We start from the raw sequence: 13744 nt of genomic DNA, 5'->3' as shown, positions 1-13744 counted from the left end.
TGTTGTTTCAGGGTGATAAAGGAGAGCCTGGAGAGTTGGGACTGATGGTAAGTTGGCCATTTCCTCCTTGTCCAGTGTGTGTTGGGACATTCAGTCAAACACATCGAGTACATGGTGTGTGATAGTGTGAGATTTCATATGAATCACTCTTCATTTTGGGGATAATAACCCCGTTTTTGTTCATAACCCCAGCATCTTCACACCGAGGCTCAATACAGGACAGTTTTGCCCGATTTTTCTTCCCCTTCTCCTAATGCGGGATTTCCACTCTGAGGCCCCTAGCTATGCTTTTCTGGAGATGCTAAGTGTTCTGTGCCGCTTCCCTGTAAGACTTCAGGAATATCCAAGAACGTGTCCATTCCGGCATCTTTCACATAGAAATCTTCCAGATGCCTGAAGCATAATGTTGGTCTTTTTGAGGGGTGGTGGGTCTTTTTGTTTTATGGTTTGGAACTCGTGACTAAAAATCCATGTACTTCATATATACCATTAGGTTTTGTGGTTGTAGTTATTTTTCTAATATCTTCTAAAAAAAAAAAAAATAGTTTATTGAAGTTATTTTGATAGATTGAGTGAAATGTTCACAGAAGGTACAGTTTGACTCAATTAGAACTTTGTTTATTGCAGAAAAGCTTCTTTTATTACTGTGTAGATGGAGAGTCCCTGACATTTAGGTTTTATTTTCAATAATGAAACCACAACTTCAGCAACTGGGACCCTCCTGCATGGGGAAAGAGTTTTTAAGGTCTGTGACTGAAGAGCTGTTCCTACGGCAATAGTAAGACCACATGTGGGCGTTCCGGGAAAAGGATGCTCTGTCACGTTTCTGTGCCTTTCTCCATATTGTTGCAATTGGCAAGCCGCTGAACTTTGTTACACTTGGAGATAAACTAATCCCATTTTAATAGAAACTCCTCTGTTCCTTGATAATCAGTCATTTCGGAGCTTTCCTTCAAAGTAATTTTCTAAAATAAATGAGGTGACTAACCCGGCAGGTCTGTTGCTGTTCCTGTGAAGTTGTACTCATCCCCGTGTCTTTATCCATTGCCGTGTTCCAGGAGCCCTTTGGAGCAATGCTGTAACATGCGACCAACATGGTTTGCGAGCTGCCATAAAAAATGTTTATTTTCACACGTGAAACCCATTAGAGAGGCAGACTGCTTCGCTTAGCAGCTACGGAACACTGGTCTCGGTGTTGGGGAAATAACGCGATTAAAAAAATGTAAAATTCACATGGAAGTGCATGGAGCGCATCGGCCACGTTGCGCCTCCGGTACATTTCTCGGGATGTGCCGGAGGTGAAGAAGTGGCGAAAAGCAGCCCTCCATACCGCTTCAGCCATTGCCATAGAGACCCGGGCTTCCTAATCCCGTCAGAAAAGCAATAGCCACTTGAAAAAGTAGCCCAAAAAGTCTCAGCAACATATATTTTCATTGACATGCCAGTTTATATACGGTATGTATGAAAATCGAATTGTCCCTCGTCATGCCTACAGCAGGCGGTCGGAGCCCCCGCTCCCGATGCTCGCCAGACTTCATGTTTACTTTGGGCAATTCGGTGCTGTACCACTTAAAATCTTGAAAATATTCAAAAAAGCATTTTTGCTGCTCATTTTGAAATCACTTTCTTGGAGAAGTGTCCCAGAAACATATCGCGTTGCTGGCCAGGTACACGATATAACTTATTATGCAAGTAATGTTCTCTCCGACACCCTGCTGGACTATTATATCTTTGTTTATGTCAATTAAGGGTGGCAAATATGAGCGGCGGTACTGGATTGTACAATTCAAGTGGATTAGGTTTCACAAGGGAGAGCTGTTGATTGATGATAGTGCATTATAACACCAATGTCCGCTGCAGGAGTGTGAGTGTAAATGAATTCATGGAGCAGAAATTATTTTCACAGACGCGTCTCGGGTTCCCACCGCAGTACTCGACGGCGAGCGCGCTGTTTCGGACTGCGCCGGCGATCTACTCTTGTAAAACAAGTCTTAAAATCTAAATGTTGCCATTTCTGAAGTCCATCGTTGAAATAATTAGAATCTGAATGAAAACATCTCTGGGTTTTCACTGCGGTGAGGCTAATGTTAGGCTGACCCTATTAAAGGCCTGGGAAATGATGAAGGCTAACAGGACACTAACAGCTAACGTTGTAAATTCCTTCAGGTGTGACTGAAGGCCTTCAGCTTCAGAAAAGTAATCAGATGTGGGACAGTTTACTTTGGGAAAGATGGTAATAATGGAGGGCGTCAAACTCCTGAATGAGATTTGGTTGCACCCCAGAGGCCTTGGTGTCTGCTTTTTCTCCCACATCCTACTATAAAGAAAAGTATAAGGGCTGATGGTGAAGCCACTGGAATTCAGGTTATCTCTGCACACATTCTTTGGGACGCCTGTGCCTGGAGTAAGGTTGTGCTGGAAGTTAAATGTCTTCATGCCCACACATGTAGGCCAGTGCCCCCTCAATGCCACATTGGTGCTCTTTTCATTCCTTCAGAAGAGACTGCATATTATGGGGAGTACATTCCACAGTGGTTTATGTCATCCGTTTCCAATCAAAAGACCTGGGTACAAATCCCCGCTGTAGTTCTCTTCTCTTGATCGAGGTCCCCTGAATTAAAGCCGTAAAAATTGCCCAGCTGTATAAATGGGTAATTCAGGGTAAATGGATTAGTATACAAACCTAACATTGTAAGTCGAATTGGAGAAAAGCATCAGCTAATAGAATAAATATAATGTAATGTACCCAGTGGTTCCATTTGCCCAAAGGACACATGGAGCCCATTAGAACCAGATCTGTATCCCTCCTTCAAGCCTTAAGACAAGAATCTCTGTCTAAATCACAGCGTTTGTTCCCATAGGCAACCTCAAGGTATGGGAATGGGAGTGTAACTAGCAGAGGTGACCAGAAGCAGCACATACAGCTACCCTAGAGTGGGGATCCAACATTAACGCTAAGTGCGGAACATTGGTTTGACTCCCAGTGGTCTTCAGGGGCATAGGCGTATATCTGGGCAGCAACGGCAAGGGACTGCAGGCGTTTTCCGCCTCTCCTTCCAGCGTTTCCATGGCGCTCAAACGGACAGTGAATTAACACAGTGACGGATTGAGCACTCATATCCGCACCGATATACTTTTCGCTTGCTGATGGGCTCATGTCTTTCATTACCTCCAAGTTAAACACAAGGTGAGGATGTCTCAGCAGGTAGCCAGCGCCGAAATCTAAATACAGTTTATTTCACTCAAAACACTGCACGATGGATTAGTAACTACAGAAAAATGATGGTGTGAGTGTGTATATGTGTAGTATTTTGTATAATATATAAAATGAACGTTTTCTTCATGTGCTCATGTGAAATGCTTTTGTTTGGAGAAGCATGTGATGCCCTCGAGTATTGAGTGTCACTGTCATCATGGCAACGGCACAAGTGGTGCACTCTTTTTACGAACTTCTGCTGTCAGTCCCACGACGTCCTGCAGCGACTCAGCACCACTCGGCATGTTCATTCTCCTCAGGACCCAAGAGTGTGTAGACTTCCTAAAGGACATATAAAGTCAAGCAGGAAGTCTTATTAGCATGTTAGCTTCCTAAGTGTGTTAGCCGCTCAGTTTTTGCATGTGAAGCACAGAGGAATGTCGACCAGTCGTGTACAAAAGCGTTTGCATCACTTTTATGTAACTGGCTGAATGTGAAAAGAAGTAATAAAACAGAGGACACACTTCTCTGAATGAAATGGGAGGACCCTTCAGGGTTTTTGTCGTAAAGCCTGTAAATAAATGAGGTCTTAACCTGCCCCCGAGGACTCGGACCCCGTTTCGCCAAGCGCCCTTCGGGAGAGCTAATTAGCTCTGTGAAATGGCCATTGCCAACTGACGGGCTGAAAAAAAGGGATAGTTTATTGACCTCGAGGTCTGGCCTAAAAGGAAAAAAAGCCTGGTCGCGGTGATAACGCTCTTCATTAATTCCGTTTTCAACAATGGAGCCAGAAGAAGGAGCCATAAAAGTCCAGTGAAAGCCATTAATTTGTGAGGAACTGCAAACACTGCCTTTTTTTTCCTTCGAACAATGTCTTCGCCTGGGAAGCGCGTTTAAACGGCCGTCCCAGGCCACCGTTGAGAAAATTCGATGGAGTGATGCCGTGTTTGCATGAAGAGATTGTCCATTTGCGGATTATCTGTGCATCATCATAAATTGTTCTCTAATGACCAATGACAAACTCGGAAACAGCGTGTATGGCCACGCTCTAAGGGTGTGTGTTTGTCTGTGTAAATGCAAATGCAACACTCAGGATTTTTCGTGCATATTCATGTGTAATCAGCACACTGTTGGTCACCGTGTGTGTATTGTGTGTACGCAATTCTCAGTCTCCGTCTGGCAACAGTACTGAGTTTTCTCTCTTTTTTTTTTTAAATTTTTTTTTTAAATTCCATCCGCAACATTCTACATAATTTCACAGCATAAAATGGCAAAAAAAAATTGAAGAAAGTTGTACTCGCTATAAAGAAAAGCTTTGGTTAATTGAAAAAGTTGAAAGAGAGACATCTGCAGCAGTGCTTGTAAAAAAAAATATTGCATTGGCGCCCACACAATGTGCGACAGACACAAAAGCAAAAGAAAGCTGGAAGAAAATATGAAGTGAAATGTATTCGGAATTATCGGAAGCAAAGAAAAAAATAATTTTTTTTTTTTTTTTTTTTTTTTTTTAACGGAAACCATACACTTGTATGAGTAGTCAGACTAGAATGTTTTCATTATGGTGCAATGACATATACTGTATGTTCTGAATTATCAGTGTTTTTTGATCATCCGCACTCAAGTCAGCACCCCATCCCCATTAACACTGTATCACCGTATTCCTTCTCTATGCGTGATTTTCACTGCAGTACATCTCACTGGGGAACAGAGGAACCATTGAAAGTTACATGCCACGTGTATATAAGACTTGTCTAGTCTTGCTTCCTTTATATGCCATAATTCATCGGCTCAGTCAAACACACGGCACCAGATCAATTAGGAGGCATGAGCGAAGATTGGTTCGAGAAGCACGAAGCTCCAGCCTGGTCGAGGATGACTGATGCAGGTCTGCTCTGACGAGCCCCCTGGCCACATCCCAGTTTGGAAACCCGTGTGACGTGCCAGATGGCTCGGCCCAGTTCCTGGGCTGACTGCGCGGGAACCCAGGCGAACAATGGCAGGGCCGTGAGCGCGGCGTGGATTTGTCCGGGTTCCCCGTGGCAGCTCGCACCCGCCGCTGGGTCTGTCAGTGAATAGACCCCAGCTGGGGGCGGAGCTTCGGCTCGCTTTGTCTGGGAATTTTTCCCCTGTCACTCACACGCCATGCGCTGGATTGTTTTGGGGGTTTTTTTTTCCCAGGACTGGGCCCAGGCGCCAGTCCCAGGGTCCGAGTGGTTCCAGCTGGTTTCTCCAGCCAGGGTTCGTACGCCAAGCTGACCCACCCCAGTGCTGCTCCTGCCTCACACCCGGACCTGGCGGCACCGGGTCCTTCTTCACCGGCCTCTACACGTCCCTGGTTCCCTTGGCCTGGCTAGGTTGCTCAAGGCCAGGAAGCGATACTGTTTTTTGACCACAGCGGGCTGCTCTCTGTCTCCTTCCCTTCCCACTGAGAAAGAGCAAAGTTCCAATTGCTTTTTCATACACTGTTTCATATTAATTCCATAAACCTTCTGGTGTTCTCAAACAAAATGATTGGTATATTTGACTTCTGAAGTCAAAGATGCTAATCATAGTTTTTTTTTTTTCCCCTTCGTTCTGACTTTTTCCAAAGAGCCTGTTTATAACGCAGTCCAGTTTTTAGCTTATACACAATAGCCCTACTCCAAAACTTCCTCCTGTTACATTGGAGTTTTCAAGCAATGTAGCACAACTCATGGTAATTCTTCTTGTCATCCATCTATCTGGGCTAGCATGTGAAACGTGGATTGATTGGGCAGGATCAGTTTTAAGATATAATGGAGATTTCTCATTTCTCTCTGTTTTCAGGGACCTGAAGGACCTGAAGGACCCAAGGTAAGGTCTAAGGATTTGTTGTCCTTCATGTTTTTTGTAATTCCTATTCAAATAGTATTATTTTTAGCCACTATTTATGTGATACCTGCAATGTTAGGTTTTAGGCTTCTACTCATGCTACTTACAGTGGTTTACCCATTTGTACAGCTAGGGCATTTTTACTATCAATTCAGGTTAAGAACCACGATTGAAGGTACTGCAAGAGGAGTGTGAATTTGAATCAGGGACTTTTGATTGTAAGTGGGCTGCTGTAACCACTACGCCACCTGGTGCCCACTATACTCCTGCTGTCTCATTTTATTCCTCATCATTTAAGCTGACATTGACTGTGATTAAGCTGCTGCATGTTTGTTTAGTAAATGGCAGAGACACAAGTAATTGAGATTTGTGTCGTCTTTAATGATTTCTAACCGTGAGAAGTGACTAATGTCTACTCTTCGTAATTATTTTTCAATTCAGTATATTTTTATAGAGCACACCTGCAAAGACGCTCAAGCAAGCACCAAAATCAGTTTGGTTTCCCCCAAATTTCGACTGTCGGATTTTGTCCAGGCACTCATCAGTTGCCGTCTCTCGGAGCTGTCGGCTGCTCAGTGGTCTCGCTGTGTCGAAACGCTATATGACACACATCTGTGTAAGCGACTCAGAAAGTCAGGGCCCGCAATTATCTTCCATTTGGGTACCCGAGCGTCACACTGGGTGTTGACACCTCACGGTGGGCCCTGGCGTTTTTACATAAGTGTTCCCATTGAAAGTGGCAGAGTAATACGAGTGATTCACCTCGCTGTGAAGTGTCTAATCGTGGCCACCATCAACTGAACAATGCACTGGAGGAAAAGAGAGGAGAGGAAGCCGTTGCTGAGACAGTGGGACCTGCAGTTCTAATGTACTGTACCGCCATTAGTGAAATTATCAAACATTAATGCAGGAATTTCAGACTCTGTCACAACCACTGGGCATGTTCATCCGGCAGCACAACATAACATCATTAACCAGCGGAGGGAGAGCTCATTAAAGAGCACTTGTGCTGTCTCCCCAGCCTAAACTGTCTAGTCTAGACACACATGGGAAGGAAAAAGCACATAAACATCGCAAAGTGCCCTCGTTCCCGCCCTGGCAGTGAGTTTCTCTGCGGGCGACCCAAAAGCAACCCTTTCTGTTGTGTTCTCTTGCTGGTTATACAGTGTCTCATGCGACACTGACCACGAAGGGGCTACTTGGCTCTGAGCTGAAAGGACACCAACAAATTGCAGTCTGTCAGGTCGCGATGGTGTCCTATTGTGCCCAGTGGCGTTCGTTCTGCGCTTCACTTCAAGGGCTCGTAAAGGTGACAGTTTGTTGTCGATTTTGTTGGAAAAAAATTTGTACCCTTTCAGTTCACCCTTGGCAGAGAGGTTTGGGTATTTTTCAGGTACACCTCACAATGAGTGCAAGCCCTTCTAGCGTCAAGACAGGCAGTTTTTGGAGTGATCAAGTGGGCACCGGGATGTGCCTCATGATACGGTTTTCAACTTGAATATACTGTTTTTTAACAGGGGAAGCTGGGTAGCATGTAGTGTACTGGTGAGACCCATCTCCTTACAACTGAAGGCACTGGGTTCAAATCTGCACCCTCTCTCTAGTACCCTTGATCGAGCTACTTACTCAGCACTGATGCAGTAAGATTTACCCAACTATGAAAACAGGTAAATCCCTGTAAGTAGCTTAGTGTACAAATCTAACATTGTATGTTGTTTTTGAGAAAAGCATCAGCTAAATAACGGTAAAGCAAAAGTCATAAATGCATAGACACACGTCATCATCCGAAACCGTTGTCCCATGCGGGGTCGCGGGGAGCCAGAGCCTGACCCGGCAACAGAGGGTGTAAGGCTGGAGGGGGATGGGACACACCCAGGATGGGGCGGCAGTCCGTCGCAAGGCACCCCAAGCGGGACTCGAATCCCAGACCCACCGGAGAGCAGGACCTGGTCAAACCCACTGCACCACTGCGCCCCCTCACAAATGCATAGAGATTTATGTTATTCTGTAGCCATGGTGTTCCTTATATAGCCCAGAACCTTCAAAAATAAAAAACTGTGCTTTGTAGTTTAAATAATAATGTTCATAATTTCTTTTTTTTTTTTGGCAGGGCTCTATGGGTCCACCTGGAGTTCTGGGCGCTAACGGACAGAAGGTATGATGACCTCAAAGGAGAAGTCAACCAAAACTGCATTTGAAGTTGTGATAAATCTAAATTTTCTGGTTATCAAAATTCTTGCTTTCTTTAGATACACAATTCCAGGTTTGCTATGTCAGGCTCCTTCCGAGAGCTCCGTTTCAAAGCGGATTTCCGTCTTTGCTTTACAACCGTGCCCCATTTAACTGCACCCACAACTACTTACCTGACCAACAGCACGGTGGATGCCTTTCTTCTGGAAACGAAGGAATGTCATCTCTTAGCTCAACATCCTGAAATCTGAGTCCAGAAATCTAGAAATATGAGACAAGCTCTCATAGTAAAGTCAGACTTCTGCACATAAACATATTTATTTTAACGTAAATTTACTGAATCCAAATACTCTTAAGATTAAGAAAAACATGAAAAATGGCGTTAGCAGTTCACCATGTGGTATCAAACTTGGTTTTTAAGGCTTTGTCAGTAAACAACAAAAGACTGGAGCACATTTCAACCCAGTGTCAATGTAAGCTTTGAAAGAGCTTAAACAAATGTGAGCAGAAAGGGAAAAGTTCTGTTAATATGAAACAGAGAGCACTTTTTTTTTTTTTTTTACTCTTCAGCCATCCTCCCCATGGAAGCAATAGACAAACCTACTAACTGCATGGTTGTTAGGACCATCATGTGCCAGTAAAAACGACCTCCGATGCCCCCTTACAATAGAGCAGTTATAGTCCATGATGGTTGTTCATACCGAAAGTTCTAGTCAAAATCGACTCGGTTACATGAAGTCTCCGTAGAAAGGTCAAAGGAAAAATATCCAGTAGCAGGTTAAAAAACAGCTGCACATTTTAATAAAAATAGTTGATTCCCATCTTCTGTTTTTAACAGAGAAGCTCCAATACTCTTACCAGCACTTAAAGCTCAGGACTAGGACTCGGACTTCAACCTTCAGGCCTCCAGCATATTAACTCTTCCCTGTCTGTACTCCCTTAAAATTGCATTTTTCATAATTGTTGCTGACAAAAAAACTGATTTCCCTCCTCCATGAAAAATAGAGATGCTATAATATTCTAACCATCTTCATCTGAAACCGTAAACCCAAGCAAGGAGAGTTTCTAAGTTCTTGTCTTTATTCAGTTCTGAAATGTTTGCCTTGTTTTTTCACACATCTCAAAAATTATTAGTCTCTCATTTTATAATTAAAGCAGCACAATAAATGTAATAATCTAACCAGGACTTGAAACTGTAACCCTTAGCCTCGACTTTGGCCACGGTTTCCTGTGTATTCTTCAGGTTCTTAGATCTGAGACAAATAGGGAGCATTTTAGGTAACGTTTCTGTTGCATATGCCAAAGTTCAGGTGTGGTTATGGTATGGAGACAGGCTAAGGACTTACCCACTCTGTTATAGGGAGAGGTGGGTTCCCCAGGAATCAATGGAATCCCTGGTGCCAAGGTTTGTGTCGCATCTGTCATGATCGCATGATGGCACCTTGTCATCATGTTTTTGCTTGAGACACAACTCCTTCCATTGCGATCAGCACACCTGCTCAGCGCATTTGTGGGGCCATTTTTGAGTGCGTGTGGAGTTCCTTCCAAGGATCAACAACAAATCCAGCTTAACCCATTCATGGGGCCATCTTTGAGTTTCTGTGGAATTCTTCCAAGGATCAGCAACTGTTCCAGTTCTACCCATTCGTACATCTATCTTTGAGTTTCTGTGGAGCTCTTCCGGTTATCAGCAAAAAATCCAGCATTCTTTGTCTTGGTCTTCATATACTGATCATCAGGTCCAGCATTTTTCTTTCATGATTTTATTGAAACTCACTGGGACATGTCATTGAGAACATCAATGAGCTAAACTCATCTGATTAAAGATGTCCATTGTCATTCAAAGGGTGTTAACAATGTAATGATACATCTACCTCATGCCCTTGTCATCTGGACTGATTTTACAGCTTTTTCTCCAGTTTTGGGTTTGTTTTAAAGTCCAAAACAGGGTTTGAAAAGAACGTCTGGGTTTGGTCCCGAGGGATGGGGATGGGGTTAGGGTGATCGGTGAGTGAGTTAAGGAGGAAAAAGCTGCTGAAATGTGAGAGTTTTTGTTTAATTGAATGTGAACTCAACCACAGATAAGGTGTCCAGCAGTGATTTTTTTTTTCCCCTAACCTCTTTCCAGTGCGTTCCTGGGTTTCATGTCTAATTCTCAGTGCTTTCTTTTCCAATAGGGTGAAATGGGAGAACGAGGTGAAAAGGTAAACCCTTGCTTAATATTATCAAACTTTAGTTGGCTTCATGGGAAATGATTTCACTCCCCCCTCCACAAACCCTCAGCCAGATTACTTAAAAATTGTTCTTCTAAGACGTGAATTCTGTCAAGTAACAGTAGTAGACTATTGAGACAGCCATAATCTTTGGTTTTGGGTGTAGATCAGAATAAAAAAGTTGCTATTTTTAGGAAACATTCTGACTTATAGCCTGCATTGCAGGGTGTAAGTTACTGGGTGAAAATTCATGTACTAGAGACCTTCAGCCACTTTTGAGGGTGCAACTTGTTGGATTTGACCACAAATCAAGTTTGTACACCTCGATTCATGCCTCAGAAACCCACTTTGACCCACCTCACCAGCACAGAGGGGATTTTGGCTGCCCCTTCCCTTTACTGAGACCACGTTGCTGAATTCCCTTCCAGAGTTCAGTGGAAATCAGCGAAGATGAGAAGATCACCACAGTGTTTTTGCCTCTCCCTGGCTGATTGTTTTTGCTGTTATAGGCCAAGAAAACACAAAGTGGAGAAAGTCATCCGTATTCTCGGGGGTTTTTACCGGAGGGCCAGAAAGCTATGACTCACCAGAAGAGGCACACTAGCTCTCTGTGTTTGCCCCATCCCATCACTGTCTGAGCTTGTTCATGTTGGTCTGATCACCCAGCTTCAGTGGCAAATTTTGGGATATCCTCCACACAGTATGGAAAACACCCAGAGTGTCCAATGTGCAGGTCCTCTTCCTCTTTGGGCACTAAAACAAGAGCAGGGTCCATTCTACAGTTCACTTTTCTGCCAGTTTAAAGCAGTTCACTTAAGAGCTTTGCGGTGTTTTGAGGTCAAAAGAAAGCTGACATAGATGGTTACCGGACTGAAAAATTAAAACAACTCTTCTTTCCTCCACCCTAGGGCGACATGGGCGAAGATGGAGAGAAAGGTGAAAGGGGTGAAAAGGTATGACCTTTTTGTTGTCTTGTGTCTGTGGGTTAATTATGAGCTCCGGCAGAAGGATGTCTGCTCCAGGTAGACCAAGTTAGGCGACAAAAATGCAAATGGGGAAGAGCGCTCAACCGTAGGCACCACATGCTTCCAGTGAGTGCATGCTTGTATGTAGGTGTGCTTGTGTGAATGAGGATATACACTTGATCCTCATCTTACAAACACAACTGGGAAAAAAGTCTGGTCGTAACTCATTTTGGTTGTAATTCCAAAGAAGTCAGTAAATGGCTAATAATGAAGACATCCCTCGATTTAGTCATGGGTTAAGTTCTGCGGAAGTCTTGGATATAGCTATAGTAAGTAAAAATGCTAAAACTCATTAACTTTGAAGTACATTAACATTAAAATTAATTTAGAATGACACTTTCTCAGCCGATGTTAGAGTGGCTAGAGGTGCCATGTTTAGACTGAGAGGTTCAAATCCCTTGTCTAGCTGTACCCTTCAGGTCAGATACATTCTGCTACAGAAAAAGTGTAGGAAATACATACATGAACTTTTAAATAAATTTAATTTATTTAAATATTTACTTTTTTTATTTTTTTGTATTTATTTACATTTAAAAAAATTAACCGAAAAATGTATCTTTGAAAATGTGTAGTTCGCAACACATGGTGCTATCGTGCATGTGTGTAGTGCTTCTTTATATTTATGATTGCAGCAAGTATGTCTGTGTGTATGTAAGGCCTGTGTAAGCGTGCAAGTACAAATGGTTTTATGTGTGTCAGCACTTACCTGGTTGGATCCCACTAGCTGAAAAACAGCAGTGCTCTTCATCATGGGGACATTGAAACCACAGGCCCTCTTTGGAAGTCTTTGAAAGTTATATCTTCATTCCACCAATTAGTACTCGAGCAGAAGAAACGCATTTGGATGTTTACTTTGGAACACTTCGTACATCCCTGGAATAAATAGTCAGCTGTTTTACATGTATTTATCCCCCAGTCAGACATGATGAGTCAGTGAACACGCAACGTTTGCTTTAGGAAATTAAAACATTTTCATTTTTCTTGCTTTAACTTCCTCCCTAAGTAAAAATTACTTTAAAAGTCTGTTTTTCTTCCGAGTACATGATTCAGTCGGGAACGATAGCTGTCGTAAAAGTGAAAAGCCATTCATATAGGATGTAAAAAGTGTATATAAAAAATGAATATTTCCATAAAAACTATGCATGCCATAATTTGTAATGAGAACAAGACACTGAAATGTGAGAGGAAAAAAGACATTATTGATATGCTAGAACTGCGGCCAAAGAAGAGTGTGTCTCAGTGTGTGTCACAGTGTGTGTCTCAGTGTGTGTCTGCCAGTTTCTTCAGGTTGGCCCACAGCTACTTTGATAGCCTTCCACTTTATGGCCCTTTTTGTTTAAAGTCCCATCAGATGGAGCTGCCAAGAAGGAGAACCGTTGTAGGAAACAGATGTGGGGCAGCTTCCATTGATGGGAAGTCGTAACTAAGAGAAATGGGCAGGGAAAGGTCTTTGGGCTGAGAGCACTTTCATCTGTTTCACCTCACCGTAGTAAACCAGGGGATCTGATAACATTTTCCCCGTGGGGCAAAAAATGCAGCAGAAAGCTACTGGAAGTGAAATCCGTACAGTGAGCCGACTTCTGCGACTTCCAGCATGCTGCCCAAAAGAATGTTATTATTAAAACAATATTAAAAGCATGGAAAGGAAATCAAATGCACAGCAGTATAAATGGCAATAAAAATAGATTCCAATCAAGGAAGCTGCCAGTTAGAATTATTTATTGCTGTGACATTAAAAATCTGATTAAGATTATGAAAGTACTGTAGATACAGAATTTCTCACGCACACTTACACACAATATTTTTTCTTTGTTAAATGGCAAGCATATGGTGGGTTTAATTGCAAAGACCATTCAGTTGCATACGAACAATTAATTGTACCGCAGCTTATATGGAGGAAAGAACACTGCAAAACACACACAAGAAGGAAGTAAACATGGGAATAACAGCAGTCTGTTACAGTGTACATTAAACTTCTTAGGACTGATGGAGGGGCTCCTGTTAGTCACTATCCCTGTACACTGTACCTGTAGTTGCTGCGTATCTGGTTGCTGTTGTAGTGTGTGTGTGTGCGTGCGCGTGCATGCCAGGCTGTTGAATCCAACTTGCATGGTTTCTTAAACAGGGGAGCAAGAGAAGTGGTTTGTCCAGGGCCAGCTGGTAGCATAGTGATTACAGCTGCCGCCTTTTGACGTGAAGGTCGCAGGTTTGACTCCCAACTGTAGTACTTTCACTTACCCTGAATTGTTCCACTAAAATTATACAGCTGC

The 13744-nt window shown here is 43.1% G+C and overlaps 1 protein-coding gene across 3 annotated transcripts in view; it reads left to right on the top strand.

Annotated features, from left to right (window-relative positions):
• The window catches only part of col25a1 (collagen type XXV alpha 1 chain), a 143766-nt gene that overhangs the window by 106523 nt on the left and 23499 nt on the right, over positions 1 to 13744 (top strand). For all 3 annotated transcript variants that reach the window (XM_029251623.1, XM_029251622.1, XM_029251621.1), the window contains exons 9-13: positions 12 to 47; positions 6002 to 6028; positions 8157 to 8201; positions 10414 to 10440; positions 11358 to 11402. In XM_029251623.1, coding sequence (XP_029107456.1) covers positions 12 to 47; positions 6002 to 6028; positions 8157 to 8201; positions 10414 to 10440; positions 11358 to 11402 — 180 coding nt within the window. The remainder of the gene's footprint in view (positions 1 to 11; positions 48 to 6001; positions 6029 to 8156; positions 8202 to 10413; positions 10441 to 11357; positions 11403 to 13744) is intronic.

Source organism: Scleropages formosus, chromosome 5 (genome assembly GCF_900964775.1).
Source record: "Scleropages formosus chromosome 5, fSclFor1.1, whole genome shotgun sequence".
Lineage (NCBI taxonomy): Eukaryota > Metazoa > Chordata > Actinopteri > Osteoglossiformes > Osteoglossidae > Scleropages > Scleropages formosus.
This window is presented reverse-complemented; position numbering and strand designations above follow the sequence as displayed.